Source organism: Equus przewalskii, chromosome 11 (genome assembly GCF_037783145.1).
Source record: "Equus przewalskii isolate Varuska chromosome 11, EquPr2, whole genome shotgun sequence".
NCBI lineage: Eukaryota > Metazoa > Chordata > Mammalia > Perissodactyla > Equidae > Equus > Equus przewalskii.
Window position 1 is genome coordinate 21,647,040 of NC_091841.1, and position 25,588 is coordinate 21,672,627.

The 25,588-nt window shown below is 37.7% G+C and overlaps 1 protein-coding gene across 2 annotated transcripts; it reads right to left on the reverse strand.

Annotated features, from left to right (window-relative positions):
* Window positions 1-256: 256 nt before the first annotated feature.
* Window positions 257-25,504, reverse strand: LOC139074365 (membrane-spanning 4-domains subfamily A member 4A-like). 2 transcript variants are annotated; one of them, XM_070564026.1, is made up of 8 exons: window positions 25,355-25,504; window positions 12,254-12,413; window positions 11,457-11,540; window positions 11,041-11,178; window positions 7,370-7,426; window positions 6,044-6,203; window positions 2,479-2,580; window positions 257-548 (listed from the first exon to the last, which is right to left on the reverse strand). In XM_070564026.1, exons 4-7 carry the CDS (start codon window positions 11,128-11,130, stop codon window positions 2,489-2,491), a joined length of 399 nt encoding a protein of 132 aa, XP_070420127.1. In that variant the 5' UTR covers window positions 11,131-11,178; window positions 11,457-11,540; window positions 12,254-12,413; window positions 25,355-25,504; the 3' UTR covers window positions 257-548; window positions 2,479-2,488. The 2 variants fall into 2 exon arrangements, with proteins under 2 accessions (XP_070420127.1, XP_070420126.1); XM_070564025.1 differs by lacking the exon at window positions 11,457-11,540 and having other exon boundaries at window positions 25,355-25,490.
* Between the last annotated feature and the right edge of the window lie 84 nt (window positions 25,505-25,588).

Sequence of the window (25,588 nt, forward strand, 5' to 3'; positions counted from 1 at the left end):
GAGATGAAAATTCAGGGTTGCCTGATTTAAAAACCCACATTCTTCTCTACTATACTATATTTTCTGATATCAACACTTAGTCTCTCCCCAGCATATCACCTCTTGATGAGAAGTAGGCAGTACATGAAATTATTGTTTCTAACTTCATTTCAACAGTGACTTTTTCCCTTCATCTGCCAAATCGTATTTACCACCTTCATGTCTTTTTATAAGAGTCCCGAGGCCGGACGAAAAACTTTCAAGAGCTATTGACTCATTAAAAGCATGATGCATTTATTTAACTTCTGCTATTGTTGATAAAGAGCCAGCAAAATGGGATTTTGACTTCTTAGGGGAAATGAGAACATAGCTCTGAATTTTGTATATATATACATATATAAATCAAAGTTGGATTTGGTACTTTCCCAAGTGGGATTCTTGCATAACTGTCAAGATAGATTTTCTGGAACATTTTCCTATTGATACATCGGTGGCATCAAATCTCCTGTAACTGTTACAGGAGCTGCTGTTTCTGTCATGTGAGGATTTGGCGGCACCAGGAACACAACCTGTGAAATCAATCAGAATGCCACAGATGAGTCAAGCAAATAACCTCAGGTTTACCTTTCCTGCCCACACAATGTCATCATTATCACAGTCTATCCTTTCTTCTATAAATTCAGTCTCAACATCAGTTTGATGAGGTTTCTCAGGCATTCTTTAGATCAGGCTGGATCTATGAAAAACACTCATTGATAGCTCTTGGCATGACATGCTGATAGCTGTTTGCTGTGGTGTTGCAAATGGATGGATCTTACGTGTGGATGATGGTGCCCAGCCATTTGGGTAAACCAAGGGGTCATGGAAAATATAGAGCTCTTCTTCCACACTTGCTTGTTCAGGCTGATGGCAACAGCCTATTGAAATCATAGATTTGCTGGACCTGAATGAAGCCTTGCAAAAACCACCCTGACCCAAAATAACAAGAATCATTAGGAAACTAAGGAAAATGCCTGTGCTTCTTCCACAAACTCAATGTGAAATGGAGTGTGTGGCAGGGTGGGGAAGGTGAGGAGATCCAGGAAGAGATAGAGACTTAAGCATTATATACCCCAAAGTCATTTCTTTTCTCGATTCACACTTCCCAGCTCTGTAACCAGTGGAATTAGGGGGAGCACGTTTCTCAGCTCTGCAGCTACTCTAGGAGCAGAAGGGAACACTGGCCTAGATATTACATGTGAACGTTACTATTGAGTTTGCTCCCTTGTTCGAATGCTTCACTTAATGAGAAAAGGCTCCACTTAATAAAATTACAAAGTCACTGGGAATTGCTGAGAAACTCTAACTTCTAGGGTCTTATAATGTAAGAGTCTACTAATAAAGTTAATGTAATTTAGTCAACCTCTCTTCTGTGCTCAAGGGTGGTGGGGTGGGGGATGTGGCGTAGCCTGGGAGCACCAAAAGAAAGTAAAGAGGCACAAAAGAGGGGAGAAGGGCAGCAGAAAAATAATCTTCTCCGACTATTATTATTTTACGATTTGGTTTTGGCCTTTGTCTGACCTGGGCCTTTGGGTAAAGAAACTAATGAGCATCTCTTGGGCTTTTAATGTTCATTTCTCACCCAAGAACCTTTAATTCTTGGAAGATATCCTTGTTTTATTCTTCCTAAAGCCTCTTGGTCTCTTGTGTCCTCCCATTTCCCAATCCTTTCCAGGTGACATTCTTTCTGCTCAGCAGCCAAGAAGATCTGCTGCAGGTCCCAGGGTGAGAGAATGGGTAGGTGTGCACAAACGAACAGAAAAGTGTGAAACCCTGACTTTCTTCATCAGCCCAGGGAAGACTGCAAAGAGGGCAATGGATTAGAATCTGGCACTGTCTAGGGACCTCTCCATTGTGAAGTATACTGATCTGGAATAAGAGTGGAGTCCCTTTGAGGGATAAAGATGAAGGAAAATAGCTTTTCTTTCTCCATTGTGGTAGGCAGAATTCTAAAATGACACCTGGTCACCCATGCCCCTGTATGATTCTCTCCCTTAGAGTGTGGGTGGGACCTATGTATATGATGGGATATCAATCCTGTGAATTAGGTTACTAATCAGTTGACCTTGGGTTCCCCAAAAAGGACATTATTCTGGAGAGACTTGACCTAATCATGTGAATCCTGTAAAAGAGGCTTCAAGCACCAAAGACTTTTACTCTCCTTTAGGCCTCAATGTAGAAGTAACTTGTCGTGAGTTCCACACCTAAGAAGAAATAAATTCTGCAATGTGAGCATAGAAGATGACCAGAGGCCTCAGCTGAGACCATAGCCCCAGCCAACTTCTTGATTCCAGCCTTATAAATCCTGAGTAGAGAATTCAGCTAAGCTGTGCCCAGATTCTTGATCCGTGGAAACTGAGAGATAATAAATGTGTGTTGTTTTATGCCTCTAGCTTTGCATAATCTATTACACAGCAATAGGAAATGAATGCATATCTTCCAAAGAAACCCAATACTCACCTGACCAGGATCACAACAGGTTACTTTGCATCCAAAGACAGAGAGGGAGATAGCAATGCAGAACTCCGGCATACTTAAAATGAGCACCACACCATCTATACTCTAAGAAAAAATTCATAAAAAGAAAATATGAGGAATAGAGATGACAAGTCCAATCATTGACCACTGACTACAATACCAAAAGAGATGAAGCATGAGCCAGAGGTCAGAAAAACTGGCTCCTAATTGCAGCCATACCCTTATCTAGTTATTAGCATGCTGAATGTCACTTCTCCAGCTAATTGTTTTCACTCATAAAATAACCATTTTTCCCAACCCTCTACTTTCCAATGCTTGTAGATATAGACTATGAAAATACTGTAAAAGGGGGGAAGAAATCATCAAGACAATACTCGACTAGCTTCTTTCAAACACTAGCAATTCCATATAGTTGACACAATAATATGATCTCGTATCTTAGTAATTGAAAGTAGAGTAATAATTTTAGACAGGGTGATAACAGGCCAAAAGTGTCCACATCCTAAACCCCAGAAACTGTGAATATGTCAAGTTACATGGCAAAGGAGAATTAAGTTTGCAGCTGGAATTAACGTTAATAGCTGACCACGAGATGGAAGGGTTATCTTGGATTATCCAGTGAGCCCACAAGAATTACAGAACCCTCACAGGTGGAAGCAGGAGGTAAAAGAGTCAAAGTCTAAGAGAGATTTGAAGATGTTGCACTGCTTGCTTTGAAGACGGAGGATGGCACAACAGAAGCAGGAATGTAGGCAGCCTTGCGAAGCCAGAGAAGGTAAAGAAACTGATTTTCCTTTACGGTCTCCAGAGAGGGATACAGCCCTAAAAACTCTTTATTTTAGCCCTATGGGACTCTTTCGAACTTTTGACCTTCAGAACTGTAAAATAATGAATGTATGCTATCGTAAGTCACTAGGTTTATAGTAACTTGTTAAAGCAACAATAATAAACTAATGCAACAAGGAACACCAAGTCACTTGGTCTTTAATCCATCTCTCCAGAGAACAGGCTTTAGGTCTAACCGTTAGCCAAAACACATGGTCAGATGTGAGAAATACTTGGCAGTGCTCTTATTCTTAAATATTTGAATTGATTGCCTGAATTGATGCCTAGGATTCTTTAGTCTAAATATTCTCTTTTTCTCTCCAAGGATAGGGATAGTACCTCTGCTATGGAAAAACCAGTACATCAATATCCCAGGACATGAGTGACAATGACTCAACTGAATCTTGAGAATATTTGCATTCATCATTTCTTCATCCATTTACTCATATCTTTAACATATTCAGCAGCCTCTATGTTTCAGGAATAGGAGGCATTGATGACAGGGCAGCTAACAAAACAGATAATTTCCCTGACCTCAAGGATTTTTCCATCTAGTAAGATAGACCAGGAGTTAACACACTTTCTATCAGGGCCAGCTACCATATATTTTTGGTTTTGCAGGCCATATGGGTCACAAATTCTCAACTCTACTGTTATAGCACAAAAGCAGCCATGGACAATATGTAGACAAATGAGTGTGGCTTTGTTTCAATAAAAATTTATTTATGAAAACAGGTATCAGGCTGGATTTCCAACAAAAAGTAGAAAAAAAATACATGTAATATATATACTTTGAGCCAGATGAAACCACTGTATTTCTAGATCAAACAGAGTTGATCTTTAGCAATTTCATCTGGTTTTGCCTAATGATTCCAGGTATTGTGCTCTCTTTCTTTCCTACAAAGAGCTCACCTCTTTCTAACCACTTTTTATAATTATACTCAAAAGTAAGTCCATGGCCTTTGTCAACCTCTAACTGCTTTCCTATATTTCTACCTTTTCCTCTCAGGAGGACTGGAGCTTCCTGAAGGTGGGGGCCAGGTCTCCTTATGTCTTCTAGAGTGTCAACCCTGGGACCGGGCATAAGGTGTGGGCTTAGAGACCTCTGGACTGACTGTGCAGGTGCCCAGGTAGAAATAGACCTGATGCTCCAGATCCCAGGAAGCCCTTATGGATGTGCCCTGCTATAAGGGCAGGCAGAAAAAATGTGCACAGAATAGGAATTTGTGACGGTCTCTGGGAGAAGGTGATTAAGATGAAGGTAAGACTTCAAATGGTACAAAATGGCTGCACCATTTACAGGACCTCTTGTGAAAAGGTATTAAGAACTTCAAGACAGCAACAGCAGAGCAGTAAACCAAGTGTAGGGCTCTTCTACCTAAAAACCCTGTGTGACCCCACAGGTCCTGCGCCCACCAGCCAGCCCTATGAAGCTGGTCTGTTGTAGATTGTGTCCCTATCATTGTGAACTTAAAGTCTATGAGTGGAGAGAACTTCTGACACTGGAAGTAAAATTCTTCTTCAGCATAACTACATGAAAACTATTAAAGAATAGGAGGATTAGAGGTGGGAATTTACAGGATCTAATCCTGCTTTTGCCAATCTCTAACTGTGTGAACCTGAAAAAAGTTTTAAGTTCTCTGAAGAAACTCTCCCACAATTTTCAGGGTGTGGTAAGAAATAAAATTACTTACTGTAAGACCTGTTGGAAATGTCAAGGGTAATAGATCATTAGCAAAGACACTAAAGGGGTTATTTTAGGGTGAATATATAGCACTCAAGACTCACCTGGATTAGCAGGAAAGAAGAAAAGTTAATGCAATTGATCTGCATAAGAAGTTAGGAACAATGCTGACTTTCTAAATTTAGGTGAAGAAAGGTGACAATGAGAGAAAGAACTAAGCAGCACAGTGAAAGGCTGGAAGCTCATATGGAGGAGAGGTAACAGGAAACTCAGTGGTATTGAGAATGGCTAATAGACTTTTTAATAATAAAGATTTCATTGCATTTTAGTCTGCTACGGGTACAGCAATGTGTCTTCCTTCCCACACTTACTCAAAACTTTAAGAAGTTTTACTACCTGCAAAGTCTTGAGTAAGTTGTAATTTGGAGAACAAAACAATATGTATAGCAGGTAGATGAGGGCAAGTGGTACAGAAAAGTAGTAAAAATACACATTAGAGATTAAGAATTTGCCAGGAGCTGGGTGTTGAGGCCAAAAGTGCTTAATCTTGCAAGAACACCCAGAGATGTGGTGAGGGATACTGGGTTATTCAACTTTTGTAGGATAATATTCGATACAATTTTAATTCATATTTGGAGAACTAGGTAATTGCATCAGGCTCCAACAGAATGCCCTGGGACCTATAGAGATTGACATCTGGGCTCCCGTTTTAGAGTGGATAACAGAAAATACTTATTGGTGATTTGAAATTAAACGGGAAAAATTATGCAAAATTCTTAGCACACTCATTATTACAGAGTGGTTTTTCCATAATCATGAGCTTTCTTCCCACTTTCCCTCATCACATTTAGAGAAGGAACAAAGAGAGAGATGAGACATGGGCCTGACTCCTAAATAAAAGATTGCCCTAATTCTCAATCACTTCTAACTTCCCAAGTAATCCATCAACTAGGGAATACTGATTGTTACTTTTGCCAGAGCCCGGGCTCCTGTGACTTGCTTCCAGCAAAGTATCCCACGAAAAGAGGAAGCACTAACCATTAAAACATTTACAATGATGGAACAATTCTCCGACCTCTGAAAAACGGTAACAGAGATGGGAATTGCCTGAAAGAATAATTATGTTGATCACAGTGATTATGATCCCTGATGCAGCAAAGACAGAGCTGGTGATGTTCACTCCTAGGCTACCTTGGACCTAGAAAGGAAGGAAAATCAATTAAACAATCCAACATCATCCTCATATATGTCCCTATCAATCACTTTACACCCACCACTTCTTGTCCAACCCATTTCATCTTCTCTGTCTTGATTACTGCAATAGTCTCCTAACTTGTCTCTTTCCTTATAGTAGTTTCAACTCTAATCACCTGCCAAAATACAAATATCATCCTGTTATTCCCACCCTTAAATCCTTCAGATGACTCCCATGGGCACATGAGATCAGCTCCAATTTCCTCGGCAGGGCTTTCAGTATCCTTTACGCTTTAGCTGGACAGTCCTTTCTGTGTCCATCTCCTACCATGTACTGTTTCAGGTGCCTGACTTCTCCTTATTTTCTAAATTCCAGTTGCCTCTCATGTCTCCATGCCTTTTGCATGTTATCTCCATTTGCAGTGTATTTCTTTTCCTATTTCTCTCCCTTAGAGAAGTTTTGAAGGCTTTTAATAAGAACTAAAATTCCTCAAGAAAGTATGAGAGGTTTAGTGTGGCTGTAGCACGAGGTAAATTTTAATGTTTATAGCTGGAGAAGATCCTAGGGAGGCAAATAGAGATCAGATTTAGAAAAGCCATAGTGATCATCTCCATAGTTTGATATTTATCCTTTGAGTGAAGAAAACTCAATACAGTTTTAGCTAGAAAAAACATTTGTTGAGATCTGGGCTTTTGCCATTTATTGGCTTTTATTGTTTTAAATTGCTTTTTCTGACTTAGTAGCCTTATTGTGAATTTCTTTCTTTGCAAACTGAATCAAAATCCTTTCTGCACAGAGGTGAAATACATATTTCCATGCAAGTCAGTAAATATGATGCCACACCAACAATTGGTGTCACTGTCATAGGGGGCTGGATCTCAAGTTGTAGGGTTTGTATGACCCATCCATTTGATGCCTCTTTCTGAAATTCTCTGTATTTCCATAAAGATTCTCTCAGCAGCTACTTTCCCAAACTATTATTTCTCATGTGAGTAATTCTATTATCAGACAATATTTTATTCCAACTGTTGAAAGACAAATCTAACTAGGTAAAACTTACAATCTCTCTAATTTTTAAAAAACTAATAAAATTTATTTTCTATTCTGGCAGAATACATAGGTAGTCAGTCTTTCTTCCTTTGGACCAAAAAAGAGGAAATATTACTCACCAGACATCTTGTAGTTCTAGTTCCTGCTACAATTGACAAGGACCCTGAAATAATAAACTAATAACAAGGAAAAAAATACAGGAAAAATCTTTAAACAATTATTTGAAGTCATAACTTACTAAAACTTGTCCCAAAATGTGATAAACATGCTAAACGGGCTAATTATATTGGAAGAGACACAAAAGTTTGTAAATTATGGTCCCCTTTGCCCCGAAACACCAGCGAAATTCTACCAGATGGAATCACAGGAGAGTTTGTCAAGGCTTTCAGAAAGTGTCCAACTGTGATCGTATTTAATCTGAGGTGGGGGCCGGCCCTGTGGCCGAGTGGTTAAGTTTGCGTGCTCCGCTTTGGCGGCCCAGGGTTTCACCGGTTCAGATCCTGAGTGCAGACGGGGCATCACTCATTAGGCCATTTTGAGGCGGCGTCCCACATGCCACAACCAGAGGGACCCACAACTGGAATATACAGCTGTGTGCTGGGGTAGTGGTGTGGGGATTTAGAGAGCAGAGACAGGAAAAAAAAAGATTGGTAACAGTTGTTAGCTCAGGTGCAAATCTTAGAAAAATAAAGCATAAAAATAAACAAACTGAGGTAATTGAAATATAAAGAAAGATTCTCACTTCTTGATATGAAGTAACTCTAATATGGTGCCAAAATTTAACAACGTATTACAAGAGAAAAAATCCCAGTGATTATTTTCGTTTTAAATTGACTATTCAAAGTTGGAAAGAAAATTGCAGCACAGAAAATTTTAAATTTTATTTTAGATGATGATTATAATATACAGTTTCATTTGACTCAAAATGACTGGAGTCAAGTCGATTGGTCTCCCTGCCTTAAACTTTTTTAACGGTTTGAGTTTCTGGGTTTGCTCTCCAAATTTAATTTCGGAAGTTTCAAAACTTCTATCTTAATACAAAAAAGGATTGATCTAATGAAACAGCTTGATAAATTTCTTCAATAGATTTCTAAATACCAAGACATAGAGATGATTAACGTAAACTGTCTCCCCTTGAAAAAAAAACAAAACAGGGAGAATAATCCATCATATTATATGAACTGAATCATGAACATATGGAGTATTCTTCAAATGACCAGATGTTTTCATATTGAAATATTATTATAATTTATGAAATTAATGGATTTAAGGAGAAAACTCACAGGCTAATTCCTATTTACGCTTATAATCTTTTTTTTTTTTTGAGGAAGACTGGCCCTGAGCTAACATCCATGCCCATCTTCCTCTACTTTATATGTGGAATGCCTCCCACAGCATGGCGTGCCAAGCAGTGCCATGTCTGAACCCGCAATCTGAACCTGCAAACCCTGGGCCACCGAGAAGCCGAATGTGCGAACTTAACCACTGCGCCACCAGGCGGGCCCCTATGTTTATAATCTTGATAAAACATTTAATAGTGTTCAACCTTGTTATTGACTTAAACATTATTTATGAAATCTGAAGAGTTGCATTTTACATAACATGATAGAACATCTGTCTCAGTCTAAAAGTCGTTACCATGTTTAATGGGAAACACTGGGGCCATCTCATAAAGTCAAATCAAGATAAAGATGGAGACTATTACGTATTACCGTTCTTAGTATATTAACCAAAACGATTATGTAACAAAAATATTTGAAGCCAATGGTTAAAATTACTGTTAGTTAAATATGAATATCTTACACTGCGAACATCCAAGATTATCAACTAAAAACTACCATAAATAGGAAAATTCAGAAAGGCATATGGGAACACAATTATATGCAGAAATGATGTATACACATTATAAATATATGTGTGTTTGTGTGTTTGAAGATAGGATTTCATAAGAGAACTTCATTTACTATAGCAAAAAATATATAAGGTTTCTGAGAGAAAAAACTTAACAAGGAATGTGAAAGATACATAGAAATAAAATTTTACAGTGTTCCAAAAGTACACAAAACAAAACTTGAATAAATAGACTAATGTGGGGGTAATTTTATAAGATTCCAATAAAGGACATTTAGCTCTACTGGAGACTAAAGGGCCAAATAGGAGAGAGATTTGTGACTGGTTCTTGCTGTCGGTTCTTGTCTATATAAGGGAGAGAAGGAGGCACACCACAGGTGAGGTTTCTGAAAGGAGGTTGAAAGAATATTTGAAGGTAGCAGCAAAACATGTTCCCCCAGTTAACAAAGGCTCCTCTAGTGGGATACCTACAAGAGTCTGAGCGATGTCTCAATTGACAAACACAGCTCCCGCAGCTCCTGGTAATCTACTGAACATGTGTAAATGTGTAAATTATGAAAACTGGTTTCCAAGGTGGTCTTGAAAAAGAAATGAAAGGGGAAGCAGAAAACTAGAGTGGTCAGATGTATGAAATCCTGGAATTGGACGGGCCCTATTTGAGCCCTGATTCCCAGACCATAAATTTGTGTGCTCTTGGGCAAGTCACTTGATCTAAGTTCCAATGTCTTCATCCTTAAAATGAGGACAATGGTAAATCCTTTCTCAGAAGTTTGGGATGATTGTTTGAAATGGAATTGCATGTATAAAGCACTTAGCAGAGTGCAGAGTGCCCAGATCATAGTAAGAGTTTAATAAAAAGCTATTAATGACATCAGTATGATTAGATAAATAAAGCATCTCACAACTGCCCAGAAGGAGAACAGTATTTACTGTTCTTCAAAGATTGCAGTTTTCCAAAAACAGGTGAGGAGGCCCCAAAGGCAGCTCATCATAGATTTTAAACTCTAAACGATCTCCTTCTCAACTTAGTGAATAAATGGAAACTCTGCGGACTTAAATTGGCTCCCTGATTCTAACACAAACCCAGTTTATAAATGTATTTTCCTCTTGTCAGTAGGTAAAACTTAATACTTTATACTCTATTTACACTCTCAATTTGCAGAGAAACTCTTTGCATTTTGTTCAAGGGGGAATTTTTAATATTTCTCAAATTTTAGTTCAATTTTAATTGTAGTTATTGATATTAAAGTTATGAGGAAAAAATTAGCTAATAGCACTTGCATTTGCTAAAGTAACAATTTGCCAAGGTCTGATAGTTGGCTACAAACCACCTGCACACCAGCCATGCCCCCTTTTCTTCCTTGCTAACAAAATCCTCATTTTGTTCAGTCTCCCAAGAGCTTCAATGAACCCTTCCCAGCCATAGAGGTGAATCTCAATTAATCCAAGCAAATAGTGGGAAATCGATGACCTTTGCCCATAGTTGGCTTGGGAATAGAAAACATTTAAGCATTACAAAACATTTATGAACAATGACATGTGCCAACATGTCTGATATGATATGCCAGCAGTCCTCAACAAGGTTACCTCAATGAGGTAACTCCTGAATTAACCAACCCTGGACATGACTAGCCACCATGCATCTTGTTGTGAAATAATCAATACTTTCAATGTTTACTCCATACAGTTTGGACTTTTTGGTACATGTTGCTGTAATATATCCTAACTGATACACATTAAATATTTAGTCTACCTAGCTTTCTATGAGTTTTATATTATTAATCCCACTTTAAACATGAGAATATTGAGTCAAAGGAGGTTAGAGATCTTTCTCAAAGTTTTAGAACTACAAGAGATGGTTAGGATATGACTCCAAATCAGAGGGTATTAACAACTATGTTATACTGTCTCCAACTATATCCAGTGGTATTCTGCTCACCATCACCGACCCCCAAATTGTGTACCCTGAGTACACTGATACGGGACCGATATAATAAACTTCAGGAAATGAGACTGCAACTCTAATCATTGTTATTCCCAAGCTGAGGTTCACCAGGGCAATCACGATCTGCACAACCTAGAAACAAAGAAGAAAGTAAAAACTGATTATCTACCACAAAAACAGAGGCCAAGCCATCCCTTTTCCAACCACTAAGTTACCCTTATTCTCTAACATTTGAAATAGTCAGATGGTCTTATTGATATTCTCTTGTCACTTTTTTCATATAGGGAATTGTGGATACATTAATTTACTAAAACTATCTCTTGGTATATTTATCCCAATTGCCTCAGGAATTTGAAAATTAAAAAAAAGAGTGTACCAGGACCTACTCAGAGGTGCTTTATGATACCTACCTATGATACTACTCCTACCAAAACTGTTGCTCTTCTTTGCACATGCTCAGACTGGAGAGATCCAAAAATTAGGAAGCACATATTCTAGCGAGGAGAAGTAAGGTAAGGAAGGAGAGTAAGTACAAGGGAAGCCAAAGAGAAGAGCAATATGCCATTTTCTTGGGGTCTGGGGCTGGAGGATATGCTTGATTCAGGGGTCTAAAATAAAGTTGTAATATAGTACCCTATGACATTCAAAAGGATCCAAAGTGTTATAATGACTTTCTCCCATTCGTTTAAAGCTTGGGCTAGAGATAAACCTCTATATTCACTGTCCTCCCACCTTCACTAACCTGTCTTTCTTTAAATGGTCTATTTCCTCTAGGCACATCCACCTGAGACTCCAGACAGAAATGCAAAGAGGATATAAGAAGACTAATAAAATTACACAGAGAGATACAGTAACAATATGGGGCCATCAGCTGTAAGGAATGTCTGTGGATGGGACACCAGCTAATGCACATGTGTCCTTTTCTTTCTCTACTCTTCCGTGCTGAAGTTAAGTATAGTTATCATGGATGACCCACTACCCTAGAGTAGATCTGAAGTCATTGTATTTTAAGCCAACTAAATCAGAAGCATGATGTAATAGAATATTGTATCATTTTTCAAATGACAGGGCCTGAACACCAAATACTGATGTTTTGAGGGCTGGCTGATGTATTTTGAGGCTAGTGGGACAGAGTATTTGTTTTGTGTATGACCTATTGTGTTTCTATAAAATGATTTGTCTTCTCCCAGATCCTCAACTGACTTACCCCAAGGACTTTGGGTTTCCCCTTCAAGAACTTCTCTGGCATCCCTTTTCACACATACGCATTTAGATCAGCATTCTGTCCCAGCTGGTACACACCAGGGCCAGCCCCTGGTGTGGTCTGTTCCATCCTTTGCATGAGTGTCATGGCAGCAGAAAAGGGGCTACAATAACAAATGCAACTTAGGGTGAGGTCATGGAAATGATAGAACAACCTCTGGTCTACATGCCCTTCCTCTATTATAACAGCTATTAGAACATCTTCGCAAAATTTCATCATTTGGTAGTTCAGCCGAGAAAGTAGAACAAGGAGAGAGAGAGAGAGAGAAAGACAGAGAGTGAGAAATGCCATGTGACATCAAGATGCTAGAAAGCATTGAAGAGATAGAAATATGGGTAGAATTGAGTGGATATACTGGGCCCCACAAATTTGGGAAATGTCTTCCAGTTCACACATTAAGTCTGCATTCAGATTTCATTTCTGTCCCTATTGCTGCATATTCCCTTGATTACAGACATTTCCCCTTTGAATGATAACTTTTATAATAGCAATGAACTGTACAGAATCATCTGCATTCCAATTTAATGTATTTTATAGTCCTCATTTTCTAATCAGAGCACTGTGACTCAGAGCACTCTCAGAGTTGGAAACTTTCTCCATGTTCATCTTGATTAAATACAATTTATATAATCTTGGATTATACCCTATAAACTCTGGACTTTGGGGATGGAAATTATGATTTTGAATCATATCTCTGGTATCAGGAATTTAAATCTCTTGTCACATTAAAATGCTTTAAATCTCAACTTGCCAATGTAAGGACATATAAAATTATCCTTTTGAGACTCAAAGCACAACCATGATACTCTCATGCCACTTTCTCTCCTCAATACAGTAATCTCAATCAGGGTAGAGGACAATACTTCAAGCTAATAGCAAGCAAAAGAAAGCAGGTGTTGCAATTCTTATATCACACAAAACGGATTTCAAAATAAGGCAGGTAAAGAGAGACACAGAGGGACAATATCTAAAGATCAAAGGGACAGATCATCAAGAAGAAATAACGCTTATAAATATCTATGCACCCAACATAGGAGCACCAAGATTCATAAAGCAACTATTATCAGACCTAAAGGAAGATGTTAAAAACAACACAGTAATAGTAGGGGACCTCAACACCCCACTCACATCAATGGACAGATCATCCACACAGAAAATCAACAAGGAAATAGTGGAGATAAACGAAAAACTAAAACAATTGGACTTAATAGACATATATAGATCACTTCACCCTAAAACAGCAGAATACGCATTCTTCTCAAGTGCACATGAAACACTCTCAAGGATAGACCATATGTTTGGAAACAAGTCAAGCCTCTACAAATTTAAAAAAATTGAAATAATAACAAGCATCTTCTCCGATCATAATGCTATAAGGCTAGAAATTAATTACAAGAAAAAAGCTGAGAAAGGCACAAAGATGTGGAGAATAAACAATACGCTACTGAACAAGCAATGGATCATTGAAGAAATTAAAGAAGAAATCAAAAATACCTGGAAACAAATGAAAATGATAACATGCCATACCAACTCATATGGGATACAGCAAAAGCTGTATTAAGAGGAAAATTCACCACAATACAGGCACATCTTAACAAACAAGAAAAATCCCAAATAAGCAATCTTAAAATACACCGAACTGAACTAGAGAAAGAAGAACAAATAAAGCCCAAAGTCAGCAGAAGGAGAGAAATAATAAAAATCAGAGCAAAAATAAATACTATTGAAATGAAAAGGCAGTAGAAAGGATCAACAAAACAAAGAGCTGGTTCTTTGAGAAGATAAATAAAATTGACAAACCCCTAGCCAGACTTACAAAGAAAAAAGGGAGAAAGCTCAAACAAACAAAATCAGAAATGAAAGAGGAGAAATAACAACAGACTCTGCAGAAATACAACGGATTATAAGAGAATACTATGAAAAACTATATGCCAACAAAATAGATAACCTAGAGGAAATGGATAAATTCTTGGACTCCTACAATCTCCCAAAGCTCACTCAAGAAGAAGAAGACAATTTGAACAAACCAATCACAAGGAAAGAGATTGAAACAGTAATCAAAAACATCCCAAAGAATAAAACCCCAGGACCAGATGGCTTTCCTGGGGAATTCTACCAAACTTTCAGAGAGGATTTAATACCCATCCTTTTCAAGCTATTCCAAAAAATTAAGGAGGATGGAACACTTCCTAACACATTCTATGAGGCCAAAATCATGCTGATACCAAAGCCTGACAAGGACACCACCAAAAAAGAGAACTACAGGCCAATATTACTGATGAAAATAGATGCAAAAATTCTAAACAAAATTTTGGCAACCAGAATTCAGCAATTCATCAAAAGGGTCATACGTCATGACCAGGTGGGATTCATACCAGGGACACAGGGATGGTTCAACATCTGCAAATCAATCAACGTGATACACCACATCAACAAACTGAGGAATAAAAACCACATGATCATCTCAATAGATGCAGAGAAAGCATTTGACAAGATCCAACAGCCATTTATGTTAAAACTCTGAACAAAATGGGCATAGAAGGAAACTACCTCAACATAATAAAGGCCATATATGACAAACCCACAGCCGACATCATACTCAATGGGCAAAAACTGAGCACCATCCCCCTGAAAACAGGAATGAGACAAGGATGCCCTCTATCACCACTCTTATTTAACATAGTACTGGAGGTCCTGGCCAGAGAAATCAGGCAAGTAAAAGGAATAAAAGGAATCCAAATAGGGGGGAAGAAGTGAAACTCTCACTGTTTGCAGATGACATGATCTTATACATAGAAAACCCCAAAGCATCCATTGGAAAACTTTTAGAAGTTATCAACAACTACAGCAAAGTTGCAGGGTATAAAATCAATTTGTGTAAATCAGCAGCATTTCTATATTCTAATAACGAACTAACAGAAAAAGAACTCAAGAACACAATACCATTCACAATCACAACAAAGAGAATAAAATACCTCAGGGTAAATTTAACTAAGGAAGTGAAGGACCTATATAATGAAAATTACAAGGCTTTTCTGAGAGAATTGGACAACAACATAAGGAGGTGGAAAGACATTCCATGTACATGGATTCAAGAATAAACATGGTTAAAATGCCCGTTCTACCTAAAGCAATCTACAGATCCAATGCTATCCCAATCAGAATCCCAATGACATTCTTTACAGAATTAGAACAAAGAATCCTAAAATTCCTATGGGGCAACAAAAGACCCCGAATTGCTAAAGCAATCCTGAGAAAAAAGAAGAAAATGGGAGGCATCACAATCCCTGACTTCAAAACAGACTACAAAGCTACAGTAATCAAAACAGCATGGTACTGGTACAAAAACAGGTGCACAGATCAATGGAACAGAATTGAAAGCCCAGAAATAAAACCATACATCTATAGACAGCTTATCTTCGACAAAGGAGCTGAGGGCATACAATGGAGAAAAGAAAGTCTTTTCAACAAATGGTGCTGGGAAAACTGGAAAGCCATATGTAAAAGAATGAAAATTGACCATTCTTTTTCACCATTCACCAAAATAAACTCAAAATGGATCAATGACCTAAAGTGAGACCTGAAACCATAAGGCTTCTAGAAGAAAATGTAGGCAGTACTCTCTTTGACATCAGTGTTAAAAGGATCTTTTCAGACACCATGTCTTCTCAGAGAAGGGAAACAATAGAAAGAATAAACAAATGGGACTTCATCAGACTAAAGAGCTTCTTCAAGGCAAATGTAAACAGGATTGAAACAAAAACACAACCCACTAACTGGGAAAAAATATTTGCAAGTCATATATATGACAAAGGCTAACTATCCATAATATATAAAGAACTCTCGCAACTCAACAACAAAAAATCAAACAACCCGATCAAAAAATGGGCTGGAGACATGAACAGACATTTCTCCAAAGAAGATATACGGATGGCCAATAGGCACATGAAAAGATGTTCATCATCGCTGATCATCAGGAAAATGCAAATCAAAACTACACTAAGATATCACCTTACACCCATTAGAATGACAAAAATATCTAAAACTAATAGTAACAAATGTTGGAGAGGTTGTGGAGAAAAAGGAACCTTCATACACTGCAGGTGGGAATGCAAACTGGTGCAGCCACTGTGGAAAACAGTATGGAGATTCCTCAAAAAATTAAAAATAGAACTACCATACGATCCAGCTATTCCACTACGGGGTATCTGTCCAAAGAGCTTGAAGTCAGAAATTCCAAAAATCCCATGCACCCCAATGTTCATTGCAGCATTATTTACAATAGCCAAGACATGGAAGCAACCTAAGTGCCCATCAACAGATGAATGGATAAAGAAGATGTGGTATATATATACAATGGAATACTACTCAGCTGTAAAACAGAAAAAAATCATTCCATTTGCAATAACATGGATGGACCTTGAGGGAATTATGTTAAGTGAAATAAGCCATGTAGAGAAGGATAATCTCTGTATGACTCCATTCATATTAGGAATTTAAAAATGTGGACAAAGAGAACAGATTAGCGGCTACCAGGGGAAAGGTGGGGTGGGGGGGTGGGCACAAAGGGTGAAGTGGTACACCTACAACATGAATGACAAACGTTAATGTACAACTGAAATTTCACAAGATTGTAACCTATAATTAACTCAATAATAAAAATAAATAAATAAAAGCAATGAGAACACTGGAAAAATTGTCAGCATCAAAATTTCCAGAACTGTGGATACTAACCAATACCTTGCAACAATCCCAGAGCTTTTATTTAAAGAAAAGGATGAGTCTCACTAAGTATATTGAGGTTGGTCACTTTTTTTGTGGTATAATATTCACAGTCTACAATTTACCATTTTAGCCATTTTTAAGGGTGTCAGTGTATAGCTTGAAGCACATTTACATTATTGAGCAAACACTAGCATTTCCATCTCCAAAAGTTTTTCAACTTCCTCTGCTGAAACTGTATTCATTAAATACTAACTCCATATTTCCACCTCCCCCCAGCCTTGCGGGCACCACCATTCTATTTTCTGTCTCTATGAATTAAACTATTCTATGAATCTCATATAAGTGGAATAACACAATATTTGTTGTTTTGTGACCGGATTACTTCACTTAGCAAAATGCCTTCAAAGTTCACCCATGTTGTAGCCATGTGTCAAAATTTCTTTACTTTTTAAGGCTGGATATTATTCCATTGTATATATAAACCACATTTTGTTTATCTAGGCATCAGCCAATGGGCACTTGGGTTGCATCCAACTTTTGACTCTTGTGAACGATATTGCCGTGTACATGGGTATACAATTATCTGTTCAAGTCCCTGCTTTCACTATTTTAGGGTATATATCCGGAAGTAGAATAGCTTGGTCAGATTACTGTATGGTAATTCTGAGACTAATTTCTTTTTCAATTATTTTATTTAAATCATAAACGTTGATAACATTGTATAAATTCACCTTCTACATTATTATTTATTTCAGTATAGACTGCATTGTGCTCACCACCAGTTGCCTAATTTTTATCCAACACCATACATATGTGCCATGTTACCCCTTTTGCCCACTCCCAGTCCCCTTCCCTTCTGGTAACCACTAATCTGTTCTCTTTCTCCATGTGTTTGTTTATCTTCCATATATGAGTGAAATCGAGCCGTATTTTTCTTTCTGGCTTATTTCACTTAACATCATACCCTCAAGATCCATTCATGTTGTTGCAAATGGGACGATTTTGTCTTTTTTATGGCTGAGTAGTATTCCGTATATATATACATACACACATAAATATATATATACCATCTTAGTTTGCCATTCTAGAGTTGATGGGCATTTGGGTTGCTTCCACATCTTGGCTATTGTGAACAATGCTACAATGAACATAGGGGCACATATGTCTCTCTGGATTGTTAATTTCAAGTTCTTTGGATAAATACCTAGTAGTGCGATAGCTGGATTGTATGATATTTCTATTTTTAAGTTTTTTGAGAAACCTCCATATTGTTTTCCATAGTAGCAACACCAGTTTGCATTCCCACCAGCAGTGTATGATTGTTCCCTTTTGTCCACATCCACTCCAACATCTGTTATTTTTTGTCTTCGTGATTATAGCCATTCTGACAGGTGTAAGGTGATATTTCAATGTAGTTTTGATTTGCATTTCCCTCATAAGTAGTGATGTTGAACATTGTTTCATGTGTCTGTTGGCCATTTGTATATCTGCTTTGGAGAAATGTCTGTTCATATCCTCTGCCCTTTTTTGCTTGGGTTGCTTTTTTTGTTGTTGAGTTGTATATATTTTGAAAATTGACCCATTGTCAGATATATGATTTGCAAATACTTCCTCCCAGTTGGTGGGTTTTCCTTTCATTTTATCAATGGTTTCCTTTGCCTTGCAGAAGATTTTCAATTTGATGAAGTCCCATTTTGTTAATTTTTTTTGTTTGTTTTACTTGCCTGAGTAGACATGGCATTTGAAAAGATGCTGCTCAGCCTGATATCAAAAAGTGTACTGCCTATGTTATCTTCTAGGAGTTATATGGCCTCAGGTCTTAGATTGCAGTCTTTAATCCATTTTGAGTTAATTTTTGTGTATGGTGCAAGATAATGGTCTATTTTCATTCTTCTGCATGTGGCTGTCTAGTTTTACCAACACAATTTGCTGAAGAGACTTTCATTTCTCCATAGTATGTTCTTGGCTGCTTTGCCAAAGATTAACTGATCATAGACGTGTGGTTTTATTTCTGGGCTTTCAGTTCTGTTCCATTGATCTGTGTGTCTTGTTTTGTACCAGCACCATGCTGTTTCGATTACTATAGCTTTGTAATATATTTTGAAGTGAGAGATTCTGATGCCTCCACCTTTGTTCTTTTTTCACCAGGATTGCTTTGGTGATTCAAAGTCTGTTGTTGTTCCATGTAAATTTTAGGATTCTTTGCCCTATTTCCATGAAAAATCTCATTAGGATTCTGATTTGGATTGCATTGAATCTGTAGACTGCTTTAGGTAATACAGACATTTTAAGTATGTTTATTCCTCCAATCCATGAGCATGGAATATCTTCTCATTTCTTTACATGTTCTTTGATTTTTTTCAGTAATGTCTTATATAGTTTGGGTGTATAGGTCTTTCACCTCTTTGGTTAAATTTATTCCTAGATATCTTATTCTTTTTGTTGCAATTGTAATGGGCTTGTCTTCTTGACTTCTCTTTCTGGTAGTTTGTTATTAGTGTATAGAAGCACAACTGATTTTTGCAAGTTGATTTTGTACCCTGCAACTTTGATATAGTTGTTGATTATTTCTAATAGTTTTCTGATGGATTCTTTAGGGTTTTCTATATATGGAATCATGTCATCTGCCAACAGCGAGAGTTTCACCATTTTGGATATCTTTTATTTCTTTTTCTTGCCTAATTGCTGTGGCAAAAATCTCCAGTACAATAATTTTTTAAAAAATCACCATACTGTTTTCCACAGTAGTGGAAAGTACTAAAGTAGTGCCACTACCTTACATTCCCACCAGCACTGCACAATGTTCCAGTTTCTCCACATTCTTTTCCTTTTTTGTTTGTTCATTTGTTTTGACAATAGCTTTCTGAATGGGTGTGAAGTGGTATCTCATTGTGGTTTTGATTTGCAGTTTCCTAATGACTAGTGACACTGAGCATCTTTTCACGTGATAATTGTCCATTTGTATATCTTATTGGGGAAATGTCTATTCAAGTATTTTGCACATTTTTGAATCAGAATTTTGGTTTCTTTGTTGTTGAGTTCTTTATATATTCTGGATATCAATCCTTTATCAGATATGTGATTTTCAGATATTTTCTCCATTCCATGGGCTGCTTTTTCACTCTGTTGATAGTCTCCTTTTATGAACAAAAGGTTTTAATTTTTATGAAGTCCAACTTATCTACTTTTTTTTATCATTGTTGCCCATGCTTTTGGTGTCATATCCAATAAATCATTGCCAAGTTTAATGTCATGAAAATTTCAATCTATGCTTTATTTCTAAGTGTTTTATAATTTAGCTCTTACAATTGGGTGTCTTTGATCTATTTTGAATTAAATTTTGTGTGTGTATGGTATAAGTCAAGGATCAACTTGAGGTGTTTTTCTTTTCTGTTGTTGTTGAGGATGATTCACCCTGAGCTAACATCTGTTGACAATCTTCCTGGTTTTGCTTGAGGAATATTTGCCCTAAGCTAACAAAACAAAAAATAGCAAACAGGCAAACAAAAACCAGACAACAGCCACAAGAATAATGAACAATTGGATTGGGATATTCTTTGAAAAGATCCACAAAATTGGAAAACCTTTAGCTAGACTGAACAAGAAAAAGTGTGACAAGAAATTACTAAAATCAGAAATGAAAACAGGAACATGATTACCAACCGGGCAAAAATAAAAGAACTGTAAGGGAATTCTGGGAAAAACTGTACACCAATAAATTAGATAACTTAGATGAAATAGTCAAATCCCTATAGAGACACTAACTGGTGAAACTGAATCAAAAATAAATACAAAACTATATAGATCTATAACAAGAAATTAAATTAGTAATTTTAAAAAATTTCCACAAAGAAAAGCCCATGCCCATGTGATTTCAGTGGTGAATTCTTTTAAGCATTTTAAAAAGAAATAACAAGCTTTCTTCAAAAACTCTTTGAAAGATGAGAAGAAGAAGGACACATCCCAATTCATTGTAAAAGAATGTAAAAGAAGAAAGACGCTTCTTCATGTCAAGTAAAAAATTAACTCAAAATGGGGGCTGGCCCAGTGGCCAAGTGGTTAAGCTCGCGCACTCCGCTGCAGGTGGCCCAGTGTTTCGTCAGTTCGAATCCTGGGCGCTGACATGGCACTGCTCATCAAACCACGCTGAGGCAGCGTCCCACATGCCACAACTAGAAGGACCCACAACTAAGAATATGCAACTATGTACCTGGGGGCTTTGGGGAGAAAAAGGAAAAAAAATAAAATCTTTAAAAAAAAAATTAACTCAAAATGTATCAAAGACCTAAATATAAGACCTAAAACTAGAAAACTATTAGAAGAAAACAAAGGAGTTAGTCTTTGTGAACCTGGTTTAGCCAATGGTTTCTCAGCCATAAAAATAAAAGCTCAAGCAACCAAAAAACCAACAGATAAATTTGACTTCTTCAGAATAGAAATTTCCCCACTTCAAGGGACACCATGAAGAAAGTGAGAAGACAACTCACAGAATGGGAGAAGATATTTGCAAATCTTATATCTGATAAGGGACTTGTACCCAGAATATATAAAGAATTTACACAATTCAATTATAAAAAAGAAAAATAACCCAACTTAAAATGAGCAAAGAATTTGAATAGGCATTTCTCCAAAGAAAATATGCAAATGGCTGGTAAACACATGAAAAAAACTCTCAACACCATTTGTCATTAAAGAAATGTAAATCAAAACCACAGAAAGATACGACTTCACATCTACTAGGATGGAAAAAATAAACAGGTAGTAACAAGTGATGATGAGAATGTGGAGAAATTGGAACCTTGATGCTGAGGTTGAAAATTGGTGCAACCACTTTGGAAAACAGTTTGGCAGTAACTCAAAATGTTAACATTAGACTTAGCATATGACCCAACAATTCCACTCCCAGGCATATAACAAAGAGAAAGGAAAACATATGTCCACACAAAAACCTGCATATGCATTTTCTTAGCGGTATTATGCAGAATGGCCGAAAGATGGAAACACACCAAATGTCCATGAACTGATGAGTGGACAAATGTGCAAACCAAATAGTTCTTCCATTTACCAGACTAGTAGACTGGATCTTCTTAAGCAAAGAGGCTCTGGAATTATACCACCTGGATTTAAATTCCAGCTTTGCCACTCTTTATTCAGGCTACTTAATCTTGTGTTTCTAAAAGTCTATACTGTAAATAATAGTGCCTATCTCTTGTGGGAATTTAATAATGAGATAATGCATTTAAACCAGTGCATGTCACATACCAAATACTAAATACATATTAACTATTATTATTGTTGTTACTACTGTTATTTAACCATTTTTTGGCTTTATATATAAAACACAAACTTCTTCTAATACTTCCTGCCATTCAAGGACATGCTAGAGCAAGATTTTATTCCTCATATTCTCTTGTTCCAACTTGCTCCTGTAATAGGGGAGGTGGAGAGGCAGAGGAAGGGGCTTATATGATTAGTTAGAGCATGTTATTCATTGTGCCAGGTGGTCAGTAGTTGAGGCTCCCTCTCTTTTGCAGTTTGTCTCAAAGATTGGATAGAATGGTCAGGGTTGTTCTGTTTTCTACTCTCATGGAATAAGCTGCATACAAGACTACGTAGAGGCAGGCCATTAAACTCTCCTCTTTATCTTTCAGTCTGTCCCAATGATAACTGAGTTTGTGAGATGGGTTCCATACTACACATCGTCGAGTGGGTGTGTTCACTTTTCTGTACACTAGAGCATCCCCTGAACAGAACCCAAGATCTCAATTTACACAAAAGAGCATAAAATAGGTAGTTTTCTTTTCGACTTTCAATCTAATCCGCGTCCTCTAACCCATTTTTTTCCTGGCAGCTCCGCCCCTCTGAACTTAATTTAAAGTCATTACAATAAAGTGCATAATTTTATCTTCATTTAGCAACTTCTTCCAAACGGGAATAGGGAGAATTTTCACTTTGGACATTAGAAGATCTAAACAGAAGATATCCAGGCTTCCTCAACAATTTTCCTTCAAAAATTAATGGTGCAAGGAAAAGTATGTAGAGGGCATTACTTTAGGGTTTCTAACATAGAATGGCAAAAGCTAAAAGTAACAGGAAGCATAAAAGGATTATGGGATTCTAAGCGTTTTCCTTAACAGAAGGACCAACAATTCACTCAGTTGTCCACGTTAAAAAAAAAAAAAAATGATAGTTTTCCATTGATGCCTTCTCTTATCCATCCTCCATGTCCAAATCAGTCATGTTCTTCTGACCCTACACAACCTTTTCTCACACATCCTCAGACTTAGCTATCATCCAATTTTCATCAGGAATGTTGTCAAACCCCATTAATGTTGTCTTGTGTCCACTTGTGCCCCTGTATGTCCAGTTCATTCTCCACTTTGTAGATAGAATGATCATGTTAAAGTGTGAAACCAATTCTGTTACCTCCCCCCTCTAAAATCCTTCCTTGACCTCCCAGTACCCTCATGATAAAGTTAAAATGGGTAATGTAATTGATAGGAGAAGCCCTGCTACTTCAGTCCACGTCCCATTATCCTAACCTTACCTTGAATCTCTTTTTATTTTTGAAACCACAAATATATTTGATTTATTTTAATACTTCCAGATCAGCAATTTCATTCCTACATGGTGGCATTTGCACATGTTAAACCCATTGCCGAGAATGTCAGTGCCAATGATTCTTCTTAATCCAGTTGAATGTGTACTTGAGTTTACTTCTCTTTAATGCATAGGAATTTCTGCATTGATCTCTCAGACATACCTTCAGACTGGGGATTTAGGAAATGTAGGTTCACTCTTAGCAAACATCTCTGGTGGTTCTCCCTGTCTATACTTAATAAGACTGAGTTTCCCCAGGCCAGCCACTATATTAAAACAATGCTTTCAAATGACTCTTGGTGTTCTTTCCATTGTTCTTTGGTAACACACGTCAGGTCTCGGTCACTTTGACTTGGCGCTCTGTCTTTTTAAAAACTCTCGCTATAAATTCATATAACTTCTCCTACCTTCATACTGTAGAAATCCATGTGTTACTTACTTAGGGAAGGTAAATTCCCCAAGGACAAAAATGTGTGTTTATTCTCCAGGGCTCAACTTTCCTATATTCAAATATCATGGAAACAAAACGACAGAGAATATTGGATAGAGATGAGGAACATTTCTTCCAGACTGGGGAAGACTCTGAATCCTAGTCTTGTCACATCGTCTGTGACATATATTGGGCCATTGACAAGTACAGTGTCTTTTTTTGTAGTTGTTGCTATTACAGATGTGGAGAAACCTAGAAAATTCCCCCTCTCTTCTTCTACTGGCTCCAATCTCAGTGTGGATCAGCACCAGCATCAATCTTTTGTTTCCTTATTTTTATGTCACCATCCCCCACATGGGTCACAATGCCAAGGAGGGAGCATGAGGAGGATGGTCTGAAAGGGCCACCTCTCTTTCCTCGTCAAACTTATAAAAAATAGAATAGAGGCCCAAAAGGAGGCCTGAACTTGGAGGATTTGGTGGAGGGTGATGATGGTAATGTAGAGATGGTGAGCAGAGCGGGGAAAGGCCTAGAGTAGTAATCAAGAAGTCTGGGTTCTATTCCTAGCTCTTTTACTACATAGTATGACTCTGGGTAAGGTATTTCCTTTCTCTGGCTTTCATTTACCTCATCCAGAAAGAATGCATTGGGCACAATTGCCTTTCATCTGCTTTCTGATCCCAAGAATGCCAAGAATCTGCAATGTCTCTTTCATTAGTAGACTTCCTATGAGCAGTCTCAGTTTATGCCTTGCATTCTCACGAATGGTACCAAAGATAGTTGGAGAACCAGGTCAGGCCACAGTCTATCTCAGGGCCTGCATAATACTGGGGACTCCACCTTTGCCCTACAGCATCTCTACCAAACTCTGCATGTGGCAGATATTTTCTTAAATGTTTACTTATAAAAACCACATGTCAGAGACAGAGAATAAACACCATGAAAGAAGATAAATCAAGAGTATATGAAATAATTAGCCAAAAGCAGAAAATATTGATTTCAGTTTCCTGATAGCCTGGGGATTTAGAGAACAAAAGCAACTAAAACAACCTCATCCAGCATCAGCCGTCAGGAGCCTGTCCTTACCCCCATCCTCTGCAGCAAAGATTGTTCCCCAAAGTACCTAAACGTATATTTATAGATGCAGTTGACCCACCCCAAACTAGAATACCACCTTGTGCCATGGGAGGTGACCTCATTCTCTCTCATTCCATTTCCAGGGACCTTAGAACAAGTGGATGAGAAAATCATCAGCCCAAAAGCCTTGGAAGGGATGTCCCTCGACCTACCTTTCTTCAAGCCGGCAATGTCTGTAGGTGTCCTATAAGTGCCAGAGACTCTGGGCAAGCGCCTTCAGTCCAGGTACAATAACTTGCCTCAACTCCACACCTCTCTCAGTTTAAATCTGCCTTCCTCTCCTAGAAGTTTTTCTAAATGCCAAAGGTGGTGCACAGCTAGTTCCTTTTTTTATGTCGGAAGCGCTAACTGAGTCTGTGTCCCTAATCTGGGTGTGGATGTGTATT